General features: G+C 43.4%; 1 protein-coding gene across 1 annotated transcript in view; it reads left to right on the top strand.

The window, feature by feature from the left end:
- Positions 1–26,529, top strand: part of LOC311023748 (serine/threonine-protein kinase Nek9-like) — a 268,007-nt gene that overhangs the window by 45,843 nt on the left and 195,635 nt on the right. The window contains exon 4 of the mRNA XM_084025764.1: positions 19,541–19,653. Coding sequence (XP_083881890.1) covers positions 19,541–19,653 — 113 coding nt within the window. The remainder of the gene's footprint in view (positions 1–19,540; positions 19,654–26,529) is intronic.

Here is a 26,529-nt window from a genome sequence, read left to right as displayed (position 1 = left end):
GGGCCTCGGCGTTCGTTCAGTATGATGACTTTTGCTGCTCTGCGGAACAAACTATAGGCATTCTTCATTGTTTGCTATTCTGTTTTTACCATTAGATGTTATGCAAAGTTGAAATATGCATGATTTTCTCAGTGTGAATGAGAGAATATGGCGCTTGTGACCTTGTTTCAGTTTGAATCATATGCCCCACTGTTTTGTAATATGCCCCTAGTGTATGCAATGCTGAAAGCACATTTATTACACATCAATAATTCTGTACATTTCCTTCTGGAAAAAGTAATTCTCATAATAGGATTTTGTCAATGTGATTTGAATAATGATCTCAAAACATCCCATTTTAGGCTACTTAACTAAATAGAATATTACTGATTGCAACACTTATCCATGGTTGGGGTTTTGGTAACCTTCTTTTCTGTTTCTTGCCAACAGCCAATTTTCTCTCAATTAAAGCATGATATTAGCACTCAGTAGGGCATAAACAGAAACAACCGTACATTACTGAATATCATGCCTTGATTATGAGCTTAAGAGTGGGTGTACAGATGGATCCAGTTTCTATACTCCTATTAGTGTGTGTGTGTGTGTGTGTGTGTGTGTGTGTGTAAAGGGAAAGGGAGAGGGACTCTCTGCCTGTATGTGCAGCAGTGTGTCTTTTTTTTAACACTCTGGCTTCAGGAAAAGCTGGAAGTTATCAACTCCATCCCGTTAAAACCTCTGGAAAAGGGAGGGCAGGAGGGAAAGAAAGGCAGAAGTCATAGGTACAGTGGGAAGGAAAAGTGTACCATTACATTGAGAGCCAGTCAATGGTGCTGCCAGTTGGCCAAAGTTAGCAGGAAGCTGTCCTAGTAAATGGCAGCAGCTGCTCGCAGTTCGAGAGAGCATGTCCCAGTCAGAGGAGAAAAGCGATGGCATCTACATTAATACTACCTTAATGGCCCATCTGGCACTCCGTAGGGTCCCTGGCTGCGCCATCGACTCATAGGCGTTTGACAGGCAGTCTCCAGCGCACCAGACGCGCATGGCATGCCAAATGGCGGGGAGACGCCTCCGTGGCGCGCAGATCTGTCAAACTCTCTCTGACGCTGTCGTCACACAGGCAAGGGAAGTTAAGGCAAGTTTTCACACGTGATTGGTTCTTGACATCGACGGGGAGAGGGAGGGGGGCAGGATGGAGAATGACTGGCTTGTCTGTCTTTCTCTCTCCTCCGCATCCTCCTCCGACGCAAACACACATACGTGCACACTCACGGGATGCACACACACACACACACACACACTCTCGCCGCACTACATGCTAACTTGCCATGACCAGATTAAACCTCAATGAGAAAGCCAGGTTAAGATTAGCCAGTGGGGGTTTCACTCGACTCTGATGGCAATTGGAGATAACAAATATTATTTTTGCTGCGAGTCACAGCCTCTCTTAGTAAACAAATACTGGAACAAATTGCTTCAGTGGAAGAAATTGTGGAAGGTCTTATCAAAACACCACAGGGGTTTCTGGCTTTAATTGGCATAATTGGTTGACGGTGCAGGCTGCGGCCCACGATGTGGCACAGCGATGCACTTTATGGGAACCGAGTGATCATGGCTTAAGGTCTATAGATCGCCCTCTCAGATGATTAAATACTGGGCAAGAAGTGCATTACTTAGTATGCAGACAGCGGACACTGTAGAGTCCACCGGTATGTTGTGTTTGGTGGGAAATAATACTGTATATTGTTGAGCTACGTAGGTATTTTATTCCATTATACAATAATTTAGACTTATCCTGATCTCAAATCAAACTTTACCTTGCAACTGAGGTCTATATCATCAACTTATAAGATCCTAAAGGTGAAGGAGAAACCTTCTCCGGTTTGACTAGTTGCACAGAGGAGCGGTCCACATTGTGCAGTACCCACCAGCACAGATCACAGTCCCAGAAGTCTGCATCACACTGCTGCCGTGGCTTCTTCCTCACTCGTAAACTACACACAAAAAGTACAGCGAGAGAGTACTTTAAAAAACGTTTGCCACCGTTCTTTCTCTCACACTTTTTCTTAAGGACATTTTGAGAGATAGCAGCGGTTCAAAAAAATGGAACGGAAGGTTTTTTTTAGAAAATGCATTTCAAATGGCTTATCCAGTAGGTAGCCCCAGAGGACACCTCAGGGATAAACCTTGGCAAGAAAGGAAGATAGAGGGGGGAAGGAAGAAAAAAAAAGTGAAATTGGAAAGCAGACACAGCCGTGACTAAAACAGTAGAAATATATAGAGAAAAAGGTATCCTCTTAACCTGCCGACGCCTCTTCAGAGGCATCACAGCGCTCCGTATCAGTATTCACTTTCTGAACATTCTGCCGTCTTCTGTGTTTATAGAAATAGTCGAGATCCTCTGATGTCTCTTGCCCCAGTCTGATATTGAATCAGCCTCTTGCAGGTGATTTCTAAATGATTCACACCATTGTCCCTGTTGAGATTAGTTTTTTTTCATGTTGGTGCGGCTGATATTGTTTTTGCATTTAAGGTAAGTCAGTGAAGCGATGCTTAAAAAAGGGCTGCAGCGTTTTATTTTAAACCGAGAAAATAGTAAAAAAAAAATGAGGTCAGCTGGGCAACAGCTGCCAGGTTTTGTCTGCAAGAAAAGGCGAAGGGAGGAGAGAGATGGAGGGATGGGGGCTGAAAGGGAAAATAAAGAAAGAAGAGGAATCAGCAAAATGGGTTTGGGGGGGATTGAGAAGAAGAAGAGCAGGAGGAACTCTTCAACTTTCACTCTCATTCCCAGATGTGTTGTAGGCAAGACGTAGCCTTTGAAGAGCTTGTGGCAAAATAGGCAAAATATGAATACACACACCCTCTCCGCTTTCACTCTTTTTCATGTATACTTCCCCCCCTTTCCTCCCTCTCTCTTTCTTTTGCTCCCTCTTTCAAACTCCACATGTCTCTCTCTTTATCTTCCTCCCTGGGCAACTCCGTTCCTCAGTGGCAAACCCAAGCTGGGGGGTTTCTCTGGTACTGTGAGTGAACTTTCACCGCCTCCTTCGGCAGGCAAGCCGTCCCTGGACAACACATACGTTCTGCACGTACCCGTGCCTCCTCCGGTAAAGTTGATAGAGTGAAAATAATTTTCACATTCTCGCTCGTTTACATGATTTACAGCTTAATGAAATAAACCTCTCGTATGAATTGAAATAAAGTGTGGATGTGATTTTCAGGAATACTACAAAAATGATAGGACTCCTCTCCTCTTCCATTATCACCACTCTTTCATGTGCAATCTACTCCAAAGCCACTAGAGGGAGCTTATATTATTCTGTGGTCCCTCATGCCAGGAATCCGTTTCACAGTGCTGCTGCTGCGGAGGCACAATTTTTCAAATATTCAATATTCTGTCCCGAAATGACTTGAAGTGTCTTGTAGTTTCCTGTTTTTTTTTTTTGTCACTGTAGAGATGCTGCTCACCTAGACGGGAGACAAAGTCCGATTAGTATGCAGAGTGTGTGTTCCTTCGAAGTAATACAATTATTGCTTCGGTGTTTGTGTTTTAACACAGATATGCAGTAGTGTGAGTCTACGTCTGCGTGGCGGAGGTGATAATTCTACAGTTGCTCAGCAGCTTGAGGAGGGTGTATAATGACAATAACAGAGAACATGCCTCGACGCGCTTTCAATCTGCTCCCCAAATGTAATGAGTCCGGGCAGAAGTCTGGTCATCCCCAACTTGATCAAAAAAAACTAGGGGGGAAAAAATCTGGAAATGATTTATTATATCCTGTGGAGATTCATCAGTTACACATGTCAAAATGATGCTGAGCTGGAAATTAAAAGGCATCTTTCATCACCATTTTTTTTCTCTAATATAGATGCTAAGTGGGGAAGTCGGCACAGTAGAGGAAAATGTGTTTTATATTATATATTTTATACAATACGTGTGTACATTTCATCTTTTCCTCAGAAATAATGAGTCAATGATAAGCCTATAACATTATATCTAAGTAATTTAAAATTAAATAAGAAATACCACCACGTCATTCTAATAAAGTACCACATATTAAGCATTATTTGATGAACTAATAATAAAAGCACGCTTATCACCGAAGAACATTTAAACGCCTTTCCTCACACACATGTAGACACACGTGCACGTCTCCCTACCTTACCTGCACCTTTGCCCTCTTGCATTTCATCAAACTGCAGAAGACTAATTCACATTGCCAGTTAATCATATGTTTCTGTCGCTGTCTCTCTAATAGGAGTGGGGTGACATGACAGCACGTGAACCAGACACCCAGAGCTGTCCTGCCATAACGTTACGCCATCTTCCCTCTCGTGTTACTCAAACAGGCTTGGCCGATGGGATTTGCTGTACTCTTTGCTTCCCCTCTCCTCCACTCCTCCTGGCCTTTCCCTGTGACAGGGCTGCCGATGATACAGATCCGCTGTGACATTTTACATTGTGCTCTCTAATTGCAGCAGCTGATAGTAGGATAGCTCACCATACAGCTGCATATTTCCTCTTTTTTCCACCCGTTGGCTTTTACTTTTCCTTTTTTTTTTTTGCATGGGAAGTTGGATGGGTTTAGGCAAATGTGTGATGGCATGCCATTAGGTGTTTCTCTCCCTCTATCTGCATCAGCATTTTTATATAAAGTCTAATCGTTGTTGTTGTTAATTTGAACATCTTTTACACACGTGAACATACATGTTTGCGGGCCCACAGCATATCCGCCCGCTCCTTCCTCCGCACAAGTGTTGTGTCCTCAAGTGTCTCCCACAGTCTGCAATTCCCAAACCCGAAAGCCAGAATAAACCTGTGTGACAGATGCAGCTCTAATTATACAGTTGTTTTAAGGCTGTCAGGTTGCAGCGAAAAGGGAGCCAGCCATTTGGGAAAGTGAAGGAGGAGGGTATGGAGGAGGAAGGAGGAGGAGGGGGGGTGGAGGGGGACAATTTGATGGACGGACATTGTAACACCAGCATCTGGTGATAGCTGCAGCTGCCGTATCGTTTTCCCACTGCCAGCTTGCCAGCTAAATAAATATTGCCACGATCTGTCTTGTACTAGCAAGTGTAAATTACTTTAACACGTCAATAACTAGTTTACAATGATGTTTTTCCTGCCATTTCAGGATATATATTGATTTCACATTGCTGTTAAATGGCATGAGCATTGTTTCCCTCAGCCTTTGTTTTTCCACGTAGACTCCCGAGGAGCTTGGCAGGAACGGGAGATGAAAGCGGGGAAAACTGAATCCGTCCATGCAGCTATTCTACCTTTGCACCCTCTCACTAAATAGACAATTTTATTACGCATATTGATTATTGTGCACCTTATGATACCAGATATTTAGTTTAAATTGTCTACCTTTCTCTTGGAAAAAGTGCATCTAGTTGCTTTGTTGAGTAAAGCTGTATGTATTTAGCATAGAGGACAGATGGAAATCCATTTTTCATGCTGTGTTTCAATATCTGCCGCAATGATGGAAAGAAATGATTAGTCAAGAAATGTGATTCAGTCAGAACCAATGCCTACAATATCTTTGTGTGGTGGGTTAAAATAGACAAAGAAACCACAGAATGTACAATATGTTAACAGTCCTGTATGCGGCTTCACGCCTGTTTATGCATGTGTACGTTATGAAGCACATGTGTCCACCCGTGAAGCATCTCTGCGGGCATGCTTACAGTGTGTGTGTCTATTTTCAATCATATGGGTTCGTCCTCGCACGGACAGATGTTGGGAAACCCGCAAAAATCAGAGCTGAAGCCGCACTATAATCACTGCGATTTTAATCAAGGTCTCACGTTGTGACCCACTTATTTTCTCACAGTGCTGATTGCGCTGCAGCGCAGTGACGACTAGCATTACAAAAAACTGCAGACTGTGATTAACCTTCACATCATATACATGTCCCCTAACCAGCATACAGCCAATCCTAATCCCAAAATTACACCCACTTGGACTGGAAAACCTCTCCCTTTTGTCAAAATGTGAACATTTTCCTCCCTCGTCCTCCCATCTTAATGATACGATGATGATGCCTGCTTCGTGCATATGAGCAAATTGAGGTATGTCTGAGTGCGTAATACTCAACCGACTATTTCAGTCCCTTCATTTGCAATATTTTTCTGCAAGGATATAGGCACTCCCGGTGACCTATCATTTCTTTTCTCCAAGTTAAATGCATCCACAAAATTAGATACAAATATATATATAAAAAAACACACACACACAAACTTCTGTTCTAGGCTTTTGTTAGAAACGGAAAATATTCTAACCTTCTGAGCTGTTTTCACGAGCAATATAATTTTCACATCAGTGATAATAAAGCAGATTGATTATTCATTCACTGGCTTCAACACCATTTAATTGTGTGGCCAGGACACTCCAGCTTGGGGTCAGCGGGGTTCTTCTCATTTACACACACACACACACACACACACACACACACACACACACACACACACACACACACACCCCAAAACATGCCCGGACCGGAATTTTGCAAAAACTATTCTCCCTCCTATCAAACACACACTGTGCCTCATCTCGGTCCCGTTTCACTTATTCCCTCAACATCTCAATTAATCCCCCCTAGGAGGCATGGTGTCACCCAGAGACTCTCTGTGCTGGGGGATTCTCCGCTGTCAGCTTTCATTTTAAAGCGTGTCACTAAACTATCACTCAACTCCATCTCCGTCCCAATCAACACCAGCAGATTAAACACATAGATGCACGAGCAGTCGTCAGATATCGTGTGCGTGCATGTGCCTGCGTTTGGGTTTTTTTTTCAAAAGTTAGTCCACTTAATCCTCAGGGACTTTGATCTTCAGCACTTTTTTTGAAGTCCCATACACACCACACATTGGTGTTTATGAAGTGTATTTCGTAGTGTGTTCTTGATAACTTGGCAGTTTAAGGAAATTGAACCGCTGAAGGGCTTTTATAATCAATCTGTATTACGAGCGTACAACCTTTTCTGTACCTGTAGATCGGCACCAGTCCCTGTCCCCTGTCCCTCGCCTCTCGCCCTGCCTGGTCTTCCTGTTCAGTAGCTAATGGATCGTTGTGGTTTCCAGGGTCCGCTCCAGAAATGTTCTCCTGTGGAGATGTCGTAAGAAGTGCCCTCAGCTGGTCCCTCCGTCTGCCATTAGGCCTCTCCACACTTTTTATCCCTAGACCTCCGAGACCTCAAACTGCCAAATGAGTTGAATTATGGCCAGTTATGTGGAGTGGACCCGGCGTCACGGGGGAGAGGCCTGAGTCAGTGGAACTAACCACACTCCTGACCATTAAAAGGCAGCCTGACACTGCCTCTTCATCTTCCCCCCATGCTCTCAAAGGCAGGCACTGCAAACCCGTGTCCCCCAGAGGAGAGACACAGTACAGCAAACCGACCAATGAGCCAAACAGCTAGCCAGCCAGTCTGTCAGCCCGGCAGGAAAGCAACCAAAGCACCAATCCCCTCCATAGTCTGTCCCCCGCATCATTAAAATGAAGCTTTTCTCTGGATTTTTCTGTTGTTTCCTTTGTCTCACCTGTTTTTGCCCTACATGTTTGCCCTATATATTCACCTGTTTGTCATCTGTCTCGTCCCTCTACGTTCTTCAATCACCTTCCCTGTCATTTTTCCTCCCCCCCCCCCCCCCCCCCCCTTCTGCCCTTCAGCTAAGTGTGTGGGGTTGAAGGGTTATAACCACACAAGGTTAATTGCAGCAGCTAAAACAAGCATGGCGGCCAGGGCCCCAGCTACTGTATAAAGGAGGTCATTTAAGTCAGGCAAACGCTCACAAATCCACTCACTGCTCAATGCTGATCACGGCGGCCTAGGAGACCACGGTTTGCATCCCTCAGACACACACATTTGAACACATGCACAAACACTGCACTGAATTTGATCTGTCACAATAACAGGGGCATGATGACATGATGGATACAGGCCTTTTTCTCCCTCTTCTCTCCCCCCCCCCCCCCCGTTCTGCCTCTCTCCGGTAATCTTGATGCAGTGTGTAATGTTTGCTGTTGCCGGCGGCTGGAATTGAATGAGTGATACAACCAGAGGTGCCGGGATTACCGTGGGCAGAATTGATGCTATCTGTCCAATGATGTGTTATTTTGTGGAAGTGAGGCAACAAACCGGAGAGAGAAATGGTCGCAGCACTCCGTATGATTTTACAGTTTAAGTGGTGAAAGACAAATAGAATAACAGTGATGTGCTAGCAGGGGTTGTAAATGGTTGAATAATTTTCCTCGATTTCAACAATCATTTATCTTTTCTACCGTCTTTTCGCGGCAGCTTCAATGCTATTTATCCCTCTCGTCTACTCTACAACTGCAGCATCAGCTAGCTCGGCGCCCATCTTTAGAGGTGAGACAGGTGGCGTCCAGTCTCTAGTCCTCTAATAGGGTCGGCTCAGAAAGGGGTCAGAGGTAAACTAATGACACCTGCAGTAGATGCTTCTTCCTGGAAGCCTAGGCTAAGGCTGAGCAGGGGCCCGGGCTTGTGGGAATAAAAGTGTGCTGCTTTGAGACTCAGCAGGCTGTGCCTGGGTCAGACGCTAACCATTGAAAAGACTAAATTCAGCTCTTTCTGCCAGTTTAGGGCACAAGCTGAGGGTCCTGGGCTATTGTTGTGAGGTCAGGTTAAAGCCGTCCAGATTGCCAGAGCAGCTGACAACCATTCATCACAGATTCAGCAGCGGTTCAGCACTGTACGGCTCTAAAGTTCTGCTTAGGTAGGTTAAAGTCTTTGGAGAAAAGTTTTGGCTGTTGTTCATACATTTTAAAGGTGATTCTGGTTCGGATTTCTACGTTGAATTACATAATCTGAATGTCGTGAATGTTCCTTTTTGTTGTATAGGTCTCTTTTTTTTCTTTTTACTGTTTAAACTTTGGTAGGCACCAGATCGGTCCTGTGCATCAAAGATTTTGTCCTGTAACTTTTTTTTCTGTGTGGTTCCAGATGTCTCTGGTCAGGTATTGGAAATGTGTTTATTATTTCGAGTTTTGCCGAAAGCACAATTTTGCCTTAATTCATGCTTTTTTGCTGTTTCAGCCATCGTCGGTACCTTCTTACTGTTTCATATAACACTCCTTTTCGGATAACAAACTGCTTACTCGCTCACTTGCTTTTCACATGCAGTCGCCTTTTTGCAGCCACTCTCTCTCTCCTGTCACTCACTCGCGTTTCCAGTATGTGTTTATGTGTCGTTATTGTATGTTTTTTTTGGCTGGCAGAGAGAGAGAGAGAGAGAGAGAGAGAGACTGCTGTTGGCTTTGAAGGAAGAATTAAATAAGAAGGGCTATTTTTCTCCCCTCTATAAACAGCTGGCAGCATCCCATGCTTGCACAATTAATGGGCATCTAATTGGCAATAATCATTTTTACTTAAGCAAATTTAAAATAGGCAGTTGCCCCTGGAACAAACAGCTGTCGGTGGAACCTTCTGGCAACGTAGCAGAGATGTTTGAGGATATGGCTGATCAATGCTTACAGGAGGCGGTCCATACATGAACACCCAATACCCAACTGTTGGCACGCACGTGCACAAGCTTTTCTATTTAAACTCAGGTGTTTTTTAATGCACGAATTAACCTGCACTTACTAACTCACTGTATCACCATGTTGAACTTGGATTGAACTGTTCATATTGATGGTTCCTCTTATTGTGTCAATGCAACAATAAGTTGCTTTCAGTGCCATTCAGTCAAACTCTTGTTCATGTTCATACGGATGGGGCACTGGTCTATTTTTCAGTGTCATATATTATATTAAATTATCTTATATTATTGTGGAGTGTAGATTCAATGCTTACATCTTCATTTCCTCATATTTTACATAGCATATACAGTGTAGCATAATGCTAAGGTGCTTCTACTTTCTCGTAGCTAATTCATGTCATCTCATCGATATTACACATAGATTGTTTTTTGATTTCGAGGACTGTAATTCAGAGGAAGTAATCCTTGAGCATTGTGAGCACCGAACACAACAGTTACTAACAAAAAGTGGAACTCCAGTTCAAGACGGGAGCGTGTGTGCCTCAGTGGTGTAAGATTTAGTCGAAGCAGTGTTACATTTAACATTGATAATTCCTCCACCATGTCAAGGTCCTTTCAGCCATATTGTTTTTGAACATACTTGTTGAATCCTCTTTTGGCAGCTTTTTAAGGTCAGACCTCTCCAATATGAAACTATAGAGTTGTGATTTCATTTAACTGAAAGCAATCCCGGCAAGGTCGTGATTTAATGATAAAATACTATGAAGAAGTACAGTGCTGGCGGGAAGGACAGAGCCTTGCGGCTGGCAGACAAGCAGGCAGTGAGCAATGAATTAAACACAAAATTGTGCTTTGCCATATAACTCATCTGACCGGGAGTTACTCAGACTGAAAGCCAAATAGGACATGAAAAAAAAGAAAAGTGAAGCTGTAGTTCATTTGATAAAGGTGCAGTGAAAGTGTCTTCGACATTGACTTTTTGGACTTCTAATATAATGCACAAAATATTTTACAAGATGAAGTCTCCTCGGATTTAAGCCGTCCCCTTGTTGAAAGGTGGAATACGTGAGGGTATGAGGGGGACAATGAGTGTGTAGGATGCTGAAAAGTCATATTGAACAAAATGATTGTGTGAAGGGAATGGATTAAAGGCATTGTTTGAGCTGGGAGAGGAGGTACCCTTCCCGTACCGCTAGCTGCCATCTTATCTCGCCCCCCAAACAGTGGTCTAATCTGTTGGTCGAGCACGCCTGCAAGTAATTTCAATCCGTCAGACAGACAATGGAGCTGCCACCTTGTTGCTCATCACGGATTACTGTACTGTGCATCCTGTCCCGCCCCCTACACAGACCCCCTGACAAAGGACTTAATTGAATATCCGTCCATGGCTAATTTGTGTGTGTTCCATGTGGGGATATGTGTAAAAATAAGCCATTCAAAAACACATACGGACTTGTTTTCACGTGCATGCTCTTTACAGTATGCTAATGCGTAAACAAGCACAGAAAGCCCTGTGTACTTCCCCCCCCTATAGGAATTTATTTAGTGGCTCTTTGTTGATTTGGTCGGATGTTGAAAGTCCGGTATTAATGCTTCCAATCCTTATGGCTAAACTGTAAACAAATTGAATGGACTGGATTCAATTAACTTTGTCTAACCCAACATATAATTACATGAAAGCACAGAGTGAGGAGTGGGAGATAATGGAGTTTTTTTTTTTTTTTTACCCTTGAACCCTGACCCTACTTTTCCCGTTTGTTTATCAAATTTAATTTAAGCCAGTAGATTTGTTATGCTTGGGCTTAAACACATATAATCACCCATTTTAGCTTTATATTACACTTGTGCTTAAACTAATTAATCCTCAATGTTTATCATGCATAAACAGCGATGGCTTTGCATTATACATCTATAGATGTAAGGGTCTTTAAGTTGTTTATCAAAAATGTTAATGATTAGTGCCGTCACATTGTTGTCCTTGATTTTAAACAAACATTGGGGGATGACATTGAATGACATTGGTCTTAATGATGGACATTGAAGCGGCATTTTACTATTGGTTGCATAAAAAAAATAGAATAAAGAAAATAAATAAATTCCACAGGATGTGGAAAAAATAAATAATAAATCCATTTTCCTGAGAATCTCAAATTTGACCAGCCGACGGCATCCATGTTTTCTCACCTGAGCCGAAGGTCTGTCAAGTCCAGGCCTTCTGAAGTGACAGCTGTGCTTCATCTCATACGATGATGTGTTAAACAAAACACTGCCCACATGTTTGCCTTAAACTAAGTAGCCCTTAACTGCTTGGACAGACGGCAGGCTGTTGCACTTTATGTATTTGTTTATTTTCAAGATAAGGGGCCTCTTTTATGGATAAGCAGCTGACGCTCCCGCTCTGTCAAGCTGGGACAGGCTGAGAGAAGATAAAATAGAGTCTGTTAATCTGGTGCTGGTGAGCGGAGAGAGCGATGTTATTGACCTACGCTGGCAGCAATGTGTTTCAATTATACACCGCCATCCATTTGTCAGGCGAGCGGAGCGATGGGGGGGGACACGGAGTTCAGGCCTGGGTTAGAGTCGTTCTCCATCACTTATGATGTGTCTTTGGAAAGCACTTTAATTGAATTACCCAATTTATTCTTCAAGCAACAATGCCCTGGCCCAGACCCATGACGTGAGACAATTAGATACAAGTTTAAAATCAGGCAGTTTGCATACTTCATCTTTTCACGGTGTACACAGGGACGGAGACAGCTAACTTATGGTGACTTTCTTCCCCTCTTCAACCTGAATGAATTCCAGTAATGACAGCGGTGAGACTCCGCCATGACAATGTTCTCTGACACCGTTTTTTCGGTGCGACTGCTTGACGTACGGCTTCCTGTGACGGATCACATGGTTAAGTTGCTATACCCACGCGTGTGCACCGTGCATTCTGCAGGACTGCAACTGGTCATTTGTCAGCACAAAACTCCCAATGCTTTTGCTAAGTGGGCAATTGAGACTGTAATGTATTGTACTGTATAATCAACTTGAAGATAACTTCGGCTGACGTACACGCGGCGTACCCTTGACCAATGCTGAAACATTTCTAATTCATACGATCCATCACGGCCAATATTTTGAAACGCACTCTGCATAGAAATGGTAGCTTCTCAGTTTTATATCCAAATATCTACATCTGTCTTTTCACTGCACGCTCTCAAAACTACAGGGCGCACAAGTTTTTTTTTTCCTCCTTTTGTTCACCGATTTTTTCCAAGCAGATTTCCTTGAATATTTTCCCCGATATTTTGCAAATTGCAAGTGGTTGAGTGTGATTAATTCTAATCAAGTTCAATTTATTCTGCTAGAGCAGCTGGAAGAGGCCTGAGTGTTGCCGGCGTTCTGTCTGCGAGCTGTCTGACGAGACGGCCAGGCAGTCGATCACCTCGACCCCTCGGTTCCAGGTGTAGGGAAGGTGCTCGTGTCAGACGCACACTGGCCTACTTGCACTCTGGCCCTCACACCTGGCCGTCCACCAAACTCCTGATTGTCAGTTCATCCATTTTCACCGAGACGACGAGTCTCGCTGTCTGCTCTCCCCCGCTATCTGCGTCCAATCAACAGTGTTGCTCTCCTCGGTATCTCCACGGCTCATCTTGTTAAGGGGCGAAAGAATAGTGGGTAAAAAATGTACTCCCTATAAGCACGTAATGTACACCAATTATGTTAATTTGCAGTGTTGCAGATGGCCCAGTGTTGATTGCAGCTTTAGGATCAGAAGAGGCTGCCTCTGAAATTTGAATGTGGGAGTCACGTGACACTCATTACTGCATAACCTCAACCGAAAATCCCTTTGTCACTCGTCATCCATCTGTGCTGACTGTCTTTGACAGATAAGAGTCTGTGCAGCTGAGGAGTTGCACAACACGTAACGGAGAAACACTATCCCTCCTTTTTAATTGGCAGTTCCCTAGTTAAGCTGACTTTGGGTGTGTTCTCAAGACAATGAGTAATATGAGCAATAAGTCATCTGAAATGGCATCGGGAGATCGAGTGGGAGGGGAAATAAGATAGGATGATGTTCCAATACAGGATTATACTGTCATTTACAAAATAATCACACGATAAATCCAAAATAGATGCCGAATAATAACAGTAAATCGAATCATTGAGACACTTTTTTTTTTTTTTTTTTTATCATGCGTCATTTTGACAGACCTCATCGGGATGTGGATACTTATCCGCTCCCGGTGTTCTGGCTCCAGGGGCAGGAGAAGCCCTTCCAAATGCCAGTCCTCTATGGGAACTGTGACATTCGGAGTGTGCCAAGGTGTGCCGCGTCTTAGAAAAAGCATGTGCAGTCGGCTGTAAATTCATCATCGTCATCATGCCATGATGCTCTTTGTTCCGGCTACTGAGGCGCGTCAGTTTAGCCCCCATCTTCGGCCGGACTATGCCGAGGCGAACCCATGCTGATGTCTAAATGAATGGAGTCCTTTCATAAGAGCCGGGGCCATTGAACTCTGGAGACAGAATATTGCCTTAAGTCCCGCAACCTTTGTGGCAGGGGGTTCCTGCCAGGCATGATTCCTGTTTAGTGAATAAGTGGGGTAATTATGGTGCGGTTGGGGCTGTGCAGCAAATGTCACCAGCAGATAAACAGTGGGAGCAACTCTTCCGTAAAGGCCTGATTTATCCACCCTGGACCTCCTGTAGCCTGCAGATGAATTAGGAGCACTTGGGTGTGAAAAACAAACTAGCGTCTCTTGATTTCACTGGAGTTCAAGGATGCATATAATTGGAGAAACAGTAGTTAGCAGGAAAGGCCCCGTGTTCAACCTGACGTTGTCACACACCACATCTCTCATGCAGGTGCTAGATTGATGTGTGGATGCCGTGGCGAGGGATATTATACCATAACAGCGTAGAGATTTAAATCTTTCATGCTGAACACAAGTTGTTTCATAGCTGCAACACACACAGAATGTCACGTGTCTATCCCTGAGCTGCTGACAGGAACCACGCGTGTAAATAATCCCTCACACTTACGGTTTTATGTGCTGCTATTAGGGAATCTTAAACCTCGCCACTGCGAGTCACCTCCTGTGTATCTCTGATTGGCGGGTGAAACCACATCCATCGCACTCCATTAAAGAGCGCCCGCTCACGCGTGACTGCAGGGCGGCCTTTATAACATCACGAGCCCGGGGAAATGGGAGAGCCCGCCGGCGTCATTCCATTACCTGCTGAAATGGACGCTCCTGTATCTCCTCCTTGATTAGCTTTGTCTTGAATAACAATGATAGCTTTAAGTGTGTCTAATTAAGGCCCGGGCTCGCCCTCCCTCTCTGCGTGAAAGTGCTTACTCATTTTGTCTGTCCTTTTAATAATTACATTATCATTTTACGCCCCTGCCGGTTCCTTGGGAAGTGGGCTAGCGCTTTTGTTGAAGTGAAAGCTCATTATTGGAGCTGAATTATGTGCAGTTTATTGATCCCCATGGTGGATTATGGTGCTCTAAGTTAGTCTAGACAGAATAGTTAGCCAGATGACAGAGAGGAAACATAGAGGCCCCAGGGGAAAGATCCCTGGGCTCAGTTAGCAATTAATGCCTGCCAGGTAATGGAATTTAAGTTTACACTAAATCCACCAATGCCTTGACATTTGAAGTGCCTTATAAAAAAACATTAGCCTAATGAGACGGTCGAGAGCAGGAGAGGCATTCTTTTTACACACTATTTCTCTCTCCTGCACACTTTTCCCTCTGTCTTCTTCTTCGTCTTTTCTCATCCCAAAGAAGCACATGCCCTTCTATCACTACACTATGCCGATACTGTAATTACTTAACACACACACACACACAAAAATCACTAGAAAGAGTGTACGCTGGGGCTTTTTGGATACGTGTTTTCCTCTCTTGATTGGCCCCGGAGCACATTTGATTGATAGACTTTAGTTGGGTCCATTTTCCAGACAGGCTTTGCTAATCTCCATCTTAGGCTGGGCGAGGGTGTTTGGGTGATAAAGTGCACAATGAGTGGGGGAAAGGCCAAAGTGCTGAGTAAGAAGCCAAGCAGGGCATTCATCTCTATAAAGCCGAGGATGGATAAGGATAAGGCTATCCATCATTATCTTGATGAACATGCCACATTACCAACGGCGTCGCCTCCCTGCCATCCGGGGCCAGTTCTCCCGTGGACTTGTGAGGACCTCGGTCACATGAGAAGAGGGGGAGCGTTACACATAGGGGTAAGGGATAGGTGTTATTAGACATTTTTCAAGACAATTCTTCTTCGATAGGAAAGAAAAACAAAATAAAATAAGCCCACAGACCTTCAAGAACTGCCTCACTTGATTGATACGATTGGCAAACATTTTGATTCCAATTAGGATCTATTTGTGAGATCTATGAGGAAGAAAACAAGATCACAAATCTGAGCAGACAGATTTACTTGCAGCTAAAGGCACAATTTGGTGCGAATCAGAAAAACTTTCAATATCAAGTGCTGGTCTAAGTCTGAAAAGACAGTTGGTCACTTACTTTTATACAGAGTGGATTTACCTCCAATAAAATCCTTGGCCTTCACAAACATATTTTCACTTATGCATTGGTGTGGACACACATAAACACACAAACACAAACACACACACACTTTGTTGCGGCAAATCGCCAGTTGCTGAACTCCACTTTAAAGGCCGGCCTTAATGAAACATACTGGGTAGAGAGTCGGGGTGTTGCACCTGTTAAAGCAGCCTTGTACATAGTGGGAGAGCCAAACAGGGAGCCAGCAACTTTACCCCGTAATGAGGCCAATATCAAGCTCAAAGCTTTGCCTTTTCTGTGGTTTACTGTGTCCTTGGCTCATAAGCCTTGATAATGTTAGTAAATACATACAGAGGCATGGATAAACTGGGCTGTAATCCACACCACGGCTAGATGGAAGAGGAACGGAGCGAGGTGGACGAGAGAAAGCAGCTGATTAGACCGGTTTTACTGCTCCTCTGCCCGACCTAGAAAAACACAGCAGCCCTGACCTTGCATCGCAGAGCCCTTATATATCTAATGATCTCTGAGTACCTTAATGATACAATGTGTTCTCTCTCCCACTCTTTGCCTCCATTTTGCTTATCCTTCTTTCATGCCTTTCTCCCTCCCCCCCCCCCCCTTTTCTCTCTCTCTTTTTAGCACGAGCTCGTGCACACGCACACTATAGTCCACAGGCACACAAAGTACACAGCCTTGAAAAACCCAGTCAGCAGTTTGGGCTACGAGTCTAGCAAATGAGCTGTCCTATTGAAATAGAAAGGAGAGTGCTCTGTGCTGCAGAAAATGCTGCTACGGCAAGCCTTACAGAAGGGAGACGCAGGGAAAATTACTTGTTCGGACAAAGAAACATGAGAATGTCCTTTCACTACAAATGTACCAATTTACATTTAGACAGAGCAGATTACATCCATTTATTCCATATTTTATTTCATTTTACCCTCTTTTTCCCCCCCCACAACTATATCTCATCTCTTTATCATTCATAAAACACTACTAAGTGGGTGTAAGTGCTGTGGAGATATATATATATATATATATATATATATATAATGTCCAATTACAAAAAAAATTATTTTTCTCATCGATTCAGCGTCCCTTCCTCTCCTACGAGCTACTCCATTGATTTGAACGTTCTCACAGTCTGGTTGGACTCCAGCAGTTTAATGGCGGCTGTTATACAGCTCAGCTCCTTTGCATTAAAGATGCCTAACCAACCACAATATTTTCTTCCATTCTAAAAGTGGGGTCCTGAATACTGTGTAGTCCCCTGTCCCACCAGCAGAAGTGTATTTTATAGATATCTTGGCTGATTGATCTGACTCCCTGATCGAGCAGTTTGATCCATCAATCTGCAAATAAAAAAATTAAAAAACATTTGTCTTAAGTCTCCATTAAGCGTTTTGCGTTCCCAGACCATTTTGTCAATGTGGGAAAAACAGCTGCCGAGTGGCTTAAGTCATTCATTCTTGCGTCTAATTCCCTCTCTTTGACCACTTAAACCATAAACCTCCATTTGGTGCCGGTATTCCCCCTTCTCGCTCTACCCACCCACAGTAATTAAGTTTCGATTCTGCTCTGAATAGGAATGTTAAGATGGAGGGTTATCACTGGGGTTCTGTCGCCTCACCAAGTGAAACACCTATAGTGACCGCTCTGATTTACCCGACAGGGGTCCCCCCCTTGCTAACCCTCTCCCCTTCATGGCCGTCTTGTTGTGTGGTCTCCTCTCTTCAGCTCTCTCATTACTCCCCGTGCGAAGGCCTGGGAGGTGGGTGGCTGGGGAGGAGTGGGGCTGGTTGAAGAGGAGGGCTTCTGTCCCTGGATGAGTGAGTGTGGATAAGAAGTTGTTTGAATCCATAATTGTGCTCTTGTGAAGGGAGAGATTTGTAAAGCAAGGCTGGGTTCATTGTATGGCAGTGTGAGTCCGGTGGAGGGTGCGAGCTGCTCAAAGCTAATGTAATCTACGCTATTAGAGGGGGTTAATTAGCTGCTGAACTGGAGCCTGAAGAGCAGGCAGAGAAGGGGAGACGGAGGGAGGGAGAGAGGGAGAGACGGAGGGCGGGCAGCGGGGATAGAGAGGTCTTCAGGGAGTCATTAGAGACTGCTTGTTGTAATACAGCCACACAGTCAATAAGGCTTCTCCTCTGAGGAGCAGAAGAAAGGCAAAGACAGACGTGGAGGGAGAGAGTTTCACACCGGGAAAAATATCTGGATGTCAGCGGCGATGACCCTCGACATATTTCCAGAAGCCGGATGAATCGTGTGGCTTTATTTTCATCTTCTGTTATGTAACAGGCTTCGATTGAAGAAATGTGTTTTAAATTGATAAGTTATCCATATAAAACTATTTTATATGAGACCACTTTTTCACAATATGAATCATAGTTTGAGTTCTTACTTTTATTACCAATGACCGGATGAAATTCATCAGGAAAGTCACTATAATGAAACATTTTAGTTTCAGTAAATACAAAATAAAATCGATAGGCCTCGTCACACTGACTTTACATAGACTTAATAGCTTTATAGCATTGCATACCATATGGAACCAACATCTTCTAACTTTCTTGAGGTTGTTAATTGAAGAATATCTAGACTATCTCTCATATTTACCTGCCACTGATCTGCCTCATGTAACTTTGTTTCCTTATCCTCTACCGTGTCGTGCAGATGTAAATCCTCAGCTTAAAGGAGCTCCAGTGATGCTGCTGGCCCCCCTGCTAGCAGTCCCTCTGTATTCATCACTGTGTCCTCTACTAGTCCAACCTGTGCTGCCATGGGTCTATTGTCGCTCTGAGCAAAACTTCACTTAAGATGGGTAGTTAGTGCCTGCTCCCCTGGCATTTTAATGCAGATTAATTACTTTCCCTGGCCCAAGCAATCCATTTTGTTTGTTTGTGGATGTTTTTAGCTTTTTCTTGACCTTGGGGTGAAGAAAGAGAGAAGGAAAAGAGAGGGGGAATAATAAAAAAAAAGAAAGAAGCCGTCCACAGTAGACTTATACCCTCAATTTAATAGCCGAGTGAGGTGTTTCTCCAGCATCATCAGATCAATGGAGAGTAAATAGCCTACACTTCTTGTTTCACAGTGCAGTATTGATCTTTTCCTCAGCCTCTGCTTCCCTTTCCCCGGGATCTCGTGTCTTTCAACCCCTGGGACTGTGCTGATTGCCATAGATTGGACAAGCTAACAAGCGCATGATGAGGAACCAGGCTTTCTTTTCTTCTCATAGGCTATTTCATTTTTTTTTTTTCTTCCTCCTCTGTGGCACTGGCATGAACTCACACGCAGACAGACAGACATACACACAGGGACTTAAAAACATCACATCTACACAGCTCGGCGCCATAAAGGAGTGTGCTGCTTCTTTCTTGTTTCCCTCTGTTGTTCACGTTGTTCCGTCTTCATCAACGCTGAGAGGATCTACTGTAGCTGTGCCTGGCTGATGGAGTACACCAACTTAACTACAGAGCTGTGTTTCTTCACCTCACTGGGAACTTTATTTCTTTTTTTTTTCTCCAGCTGGCACCGCGTTTATTCCAGAATCTTCCGTCATCTCTGAAAATATCTCAAGTGGCCTGCGGAGAGCGACACACTCTGTTTGCGCTGGAGGACGGCAGCGTGGCGGCATGTGGGTAAGTTCAGTGTCAACGAAGCAGACAGTTTGCCCGAGTTGAGACCTGGGGGGCGGGGGGGCGGGGGGGTAGGAGGAGAGATGAGGAGGCAAACCCCTCCCCACGCATCACAACCCCCTTGATATTACTGCATAGGCAAATTAGGGTCAGAGGAAAGATCGAAAGGTTGTGTGCATGTGTGTGCGTTACATCGATGAGAAGTCATCGGGTATTTAAACTTAAGCATGTGTGTGTGTGTGTGTGTGTGTGTGTTAGCGCATCTCCTCAGTTCTCTTCGGCATGCATATTTGTAATAAATCTTGTTGAGAGCGGTTAGGAGCGCTGCATGTGCTGCCGGGTGGCTCAGGATCAATATGAAGTATGTTTATTGAATTCAATAGTTGTGTCTGTGGAGAAGGGGAATAAGCCAGCTGGAATAAGTAATCAGATGTGCTTTTAAGGTTCATTACCAGCCTGTTGGGCATTTAGATATGTGCTCTTTAACGGCTCTCTGTATTGGATAAGTTTATGCTTGAATACATACAGTATACTTGCATATTGCAGCATTGTACTTGATCATCAACTTAGTGTTTCCAATATTTACTTCTTCTTTTTTTTTTACCCGTTCACAAACTTTCGATAACTTTTCACGAGCAAAGTTTTTGTTTAGCTGCATAGATGTTGACGTGTTACTAAAATTAGCTCAATTTAGTCTGGTATTTATTTTTACTCGAGGGTTTGTTTTTAATGGCTGACGATAAGGCTAATGTATTCAGGATCAAGAGAAATTCGATGTTGGGTTTGTTCCACTCTTTCACTATTTCCTCTCCTTTCTTACAGTCACAAATTCCCTGAATCGTTATTTTTATTTTCCTGGGTTAAACATTTGACCCACAATGTATGATTAAAACTGATGATGATACGTAGAAACAATATAATGTAAAGATCGGAACATTTAAAAATCTGGTCAGTTACAATGTTACTGTTTATATACATTTCCACAGGTTATTCCCAATAAGAAACTGTACTATATATATATATATATATATAAATAATTATTTTATTCAATATTTTCACATATATATTGGCTGTAATAACTCATATCTGACCCGTAAAAAACAAATAAATAAATTAAATTAAGTACAAAAAATTAATGGAACAACAAAACAGAAAAATGCATTTGAAAGATAGCATTAGTGGTGAATTCACAACATGCAATCTTTGCATTATGTCTTGGAAAAAAATATGCTGAATCATATATTTAACTGAAGGTATTAAAAATATGCAACGTCAGGCTCTCTGCTACTAAAACACTAAACACTCTACCAAACAGGTATATGCTAAAAGAAGCTAGCAGGCTAATAAAAAGAGTGACAGGGTTAGAACTTTAACAGACATTGAAGCATTTTAAAGTAAATTTAGTGGTGGTCTGATTATTTCACTGAAATGTTGACAGACAGACACACACACACACACACACACACCACACACACACACACACACACACACACACACACACTCTCCCCCGTTCCTCCCTCTCTCGGCTCCCTGTGTTTGCATGTGATATTTTAGGCGACTCTGGGAGGGATGACAGTTCTAACTAGGCCTATTAGGTAACCCTCAGGGTGCCCTCAGCACTGATTTGAGCACCATTAATTTTCTATTATGGAGTGCTAAAGATGTGCCCCTGCACAGTCATTCACCTGGCTTATTGAGTCTCGCACACACCAATTGTGGACTTTTCCAGGGCAGTGTTGCTGAAGGTTTAGTGCGACCCCTCTGGGGAGCTAATTTATTATTTGCAGATATTGATCTGGCAGGCTAGGCCAGCCAAGCCGTGGCCGATGTTGACTCTGCTCTGGCCTGTGGTGACTTTAACTCTTTCCAGACTGAAGCGGACACACACACACACTAGATGGATGGTCAGCGGCTGTCGGAGCGCCGCTATTAGTAGTTATTTTCAATTTGTTTCGCTTGTTCGGTGGTTTGTTTATTGAATGATGAACGGCTGGAAATAATTTGCAAAAAGCAGAGGATGGATTTTATCTTTCTGGATATAGACCTTTTCTGTTGTTTGCACACATAGCAGACACACGCACACACACACACACACACACACACACACTGTCTGGCTTGTCCAAGGGAAATAAAATCACAGTTAAAGGGAAGGAAAACAAATTTAGAAGGTCAGACGAAACATTTATCAAGCTGTGTGTGTCTGGTGGGTAAATAACAGAGGGACAGTAAAGGGCATGACTCTGAAACCACCAGATAACCACAGCAGATCATCACACACGTCTCAGGATTCACTGCATACAGCGGATATTTCTCAGAGGGCTGCCTCCGGAGCATGTGCTAATATTCTTTCTCCCGTATTGCTGTTTTATTTTGAACATTAAACTGAGACAAATAACCCACATCATACATCTTATTGCACCTCCTCCATTTCAGCCACGCGCTTATTGAAGTCACTGTGCCTTCAGTTTATGATAACATCCAACTGTACTCATTGGAGGGAATGTCATTTCAAGCAGAAACGATCGTGCTCAGTCCCACGCTATGATGTAATAGAAAATCAGGTGAGCCAACAACCAGGCTGCTCAGAGAGATGAAGAGGAGCGACGTTAAATACAATATCCAGATGTGGTTTTTCTGCATGTGTGTAGAAACGTAGAAGCAAGCCTATAGGGTGGTTGTGTTTGCTATTGATGATCCTTATCCTGCACAAACACACACACACACACACACACACACACACACACACACACACACACACACATGTGTATGCCCAGGGACCAATAAGTTGCCTCCTCGAGGCCTTGCTACAACCTCAGCCTCAGCTTGGTCCATCCCAACCCTAATTGGTATTTAATGCTCTCACTGAACCTTAGAGGTCAAACTGTGTGTGTGTGTGTGTGTGTGTGTGTGTGTGTGTGTGTGTGTGTGTGTGTGTGTGTGTGTGTGTGTGTGTTAGTGTTTGTGTAAGGGTGCTGAGCCAAATATGTCACACGAGGTATCACAGAGAGAGGGCAAAGAGGAAGGATCCACGACTGTGGGGGTGTCCTGTGCGATGAGCCTGAGTAGAGGGTGAATGATGATGGATGTCCAGAGAGGAATCATGGAGGATAATAGAGCACCATTTTCCGTTATACTGGTGTTATGATAGCATTTTACCTGATCTTTATGGCTTAGGACATAAAATAAAGGTCAGGAAATTTCCCAGGGATGAAAGCGCCTTCAACCAATCCAAATTTGTCCATACTCCCTCTGCAAAAGTGATTTCATGGTTGACAAGCCTGTCTCTTGTTGAATTTGGCATAACCTCAGAAACCGGCCCATATTCATCTTCCATATTCATGTGAGTCACTGAAACCGAGGTGGAGGTCAGAGAGAAGACGTCGCTGATGAGGAAACATGGTGGAATCGTCTCTGCTAATGCCGTTATGAAAGAGCGGGCAGTCCGCCCTCGGGGCCCTGATGGGGAGGAAGACGGGACCTTACGCTCCCATGGCCTGTTCCGTGCCCCTTCCAAAACTCAACTGTCTACATTCTGCCAGAGACCGCGATCTGTGGAGGTCTACGATCGGGGGAGAGGAAATGAAAGCAAAAAGGTTGCGATGTATAAGATATTACACACTGGTGATGTTTCTGGCATATCATTCAGCGTCTCATCAACCAAAGCAGTCTGCTGTGATTAAGACGGCGTGGTGGGGGGTTTGCCTTTTTATGCCGTGTCTTTAAATCTGTAATTATCAGACTTGATCTGCTTCTCAGCTGTGCGAGATAAGTCCAGCATCTGGACAAGTCCAGACTGATTGACTATAAAGAGGCACGTCTTGATTGGGCATAAAGAAAGAGGGTGGAACATCACATCCAGCTTTGTTTACAAAAAAAAAAAAAAAATGGAACATGCTCTTGGTTTATCGTGAATGATGATTTTTTTCATAGGATTTACATCCATTATAGAGCTTTGGAACCTGTGCCATTACAAATTGCTCCGTATATAAAAGGAGTAAATGTGGTTCTAAAGCAACACAGTTGTCAATAAGCATCAAGCCGCCCGCCGCTGACGTCCCTGCTGTCTCATCAGTAATCAGGCCAATCTGTTTTAGCAGAAAATGGCCATACATGGCGCTGCATTGATGGAAATGTCTCATTTCAACTTCATGGTGCCTTGAGAAAAGGCAAAGCAAATCAGCAAACGTTCGTGGATTTGACAGCGGAAGCGTGGAAATGCTATGACAACTAGTTGGATTCGGTGAGCCGAGTGCCAGCACTTTGCATTAAGTTACACTAAGCGCTAATTGGATGCTACCTGGCTCCACATCACTAGCAGCTCTGAGCAGGATCAGGATCTGGCTCCGACTAACAGCGAGCTCTCTGGTGTTGCTGGCTGATTACCCTTAGCAAAGGGAAAAAAGCGAAACGATGATGAGAAAAAAATCCCTTCTCTTCTCTTCGCACAAGCCCTTGGCCCTGTTGGCACCGTGCACGCTTTTTTGATTTTTCCTGATGTCCCTGAAATTGATTTTCAGCCATGATTGCATCGCCTCTCTGAGGATAATCAAAGATTTTAAATAATTGCTGCAGTATGACTGTACAATGGAGAATAACAAGAATAGCGGCTACTTCCCCTTCCTGTCATCTGCAGAATAATTTTAGCTACAGCATGACTTCACAACATACCTCTCAAATGATTCCCAGTTGCAGGCATGACACCGTTTGTTTCAGTGGACATGCCTTATAGAATCCTATGATGACTAAACATTGCATGTCGTCAGAAATCTCTCTGCCTTTTGTCATTGAAAACAATCATTTAATCTCTTGTTATTTTTATTCTGGCTTTGAGGGCCAATCTCTTAATTTTAAAATCCCGTTTTTAGCTCATTCACAATTCACCAGGCATGGCAAGAAAAAAAAAAGTTGACGTCCTCTGAATCCCTGCGACACCAGCTTGATAACACGTCAGCGGACGTTTCCCCACCCGCTTAATCTTGCTGTCATTGATTTAAAATCGTCCCGAGGAAATCGTTTTTGTGCTGTTACTCCTGGCTGCCTCGTATAAGAGAGACATCACCGTCCCGGAGCCACCCTTTTGTGCCACGGTGAAAGATGGCCTCCCGTTTAACGCGGGGAATGTAACCAGTGTTTGCGAGGGGAGAAACAGGATTGATTAGAGGGCGAGGGAAGATTAATAAGCTGCACAGGGCAGTTATGACACCCATTGTTTCACACATGCCCTGTAGAGGTGTGCCTCCCAAAATGCATCATTGTATAAAATATTGACCTAAAGCATATCATTACTCTCTTTCTAGCGTGTGCTTGCTTTGCTCTCCCAAGAACGCTTCTAAACAGTAATAAACTGTTGCCCCTTTTTTATTTTTCGAGAAACTACACTAGCTTCTTGAACAAAAGGTGTGTATGTGTAAATATATATATATACACACACACTGTATTGTGTGTCAGAACGGCCCCAAAATCCGGTCATGTACCGAGAGATAAGAATCGGCCACTCGACAATAACCTTGAGCTGTGGCCGACACCACTCCGTTAACGCCATCACAAGTTAATAAAGTTCACTTATCTGCTATCTTGTTCCGTGGAAAGAGGATCTAAGAAATCCCGCTGAGCTTTAAAACATGACCGAGCACAAATTCATGCCATTGGATATTCCATAAATTAAAAAAGGGGGGTCACATTTGGTTCAATATGGTTATATTGACTTTTATTCTCTTTGAGCTTCCATCTGTATTAAACACAGTAAAGTGTAATTAAAAAACACGTATTTTTAAAGTAGAGTCCTGGTCCGTTCTCATGAAACTGATATCGCAGGGACACCTGGAGGGATTTTTTAAATTTAGCAGAAATACTTAGATTATCAGGATGAACTTATTAGCTTTTGGAGGTCAAAAGTCAAGATGTGATCTCACATAGTCCATCCCATTCTTTTGAATGTGATATAGGAATGCCTTCAGCAAATTTCTACAATTTTGGAAGAATAGTTCACTTCTGTTCAGGGATGAAGGGATTCGAATTTGGTGGTCAAAAGTCCCGTTTTTGGCCATAAATCAAGAATTCCTAAGCTAATTATGACAATCTCACACAAATGTCTTATAGGTTAAAAGGACATTTTGGAAAGGCATTTATGTGGCCGTGATGTTGTCAGAAAACAATTTTGTGGCTCTTAGGGAGTCTTAAAAATATCAGAGAAAATCTGAGTTTTTCAAAATGAAAGCTTTTAATCCAAAATGAACACTCGTGTTATTCCAGTCTGAATTGTTACCATTAAAAATGTATACAGAAATGTCGTAAAGGGGAACAATATAAACAACGTGCATAACAGTGCAGGACAGATAACTGCACATTGATTTAGTGTACACACTCTTAAGTGCAGTACACTCTTATGACCGACCATAATTGTCAGTCATAAACATACATCATGTACTTTGGTACGTGGCTCTGTTTTAGAAGCAGGTGACGGGAAGTGAAGATTGACAGGCCGTTTATATATCATTGGAAACGTGTGTCAGTGGATGCTTTTATTAGACAAAGTGAAATCGCAGCGGAAGAAAGTTACAACCAGGGTTCTGTTAAGATATTGTAATTATAACAAACAATTGGATTAATCGACCGTATTCTCCATCAACGGCGTTCGGATGCTGTCATGGATGGGAAAATAATGCTTTGCACAACAAAAAATCTTTCACGCAAAATGTTTTAAGTGCTAATGGCATTTCTGTATGAAGAGTGAAGTGTATTCCAATTAGTCAAATGGCAAAGCTTGATGTTATCTGAAATTAGCTTTCATGCGAGATTTTCTACCCTTATTTTTTTTTTTTGTGTTACTAGCTGGAGGCATGGCTTTGTTCCCCTTTCTATTTAATTTGCCGCCAACCT

The sequence above is a fragment of the Eutrigla gurnardus genome (genome assembly GCF_963514095.1).
Source record: "Eutrigla gurnardus genome assembly, chromosome: 13".
Taxonomy (NCBI): domain Eukaryota; kingdom Metazoa; phylum Chordata; class Actinopteri; order Perciformes; family Triglidae; genus Eutrigla; species Eutrigla gurnardus.
This window is presented reverse-complemented; position numbering and strand designations above follow the sequence as displayed.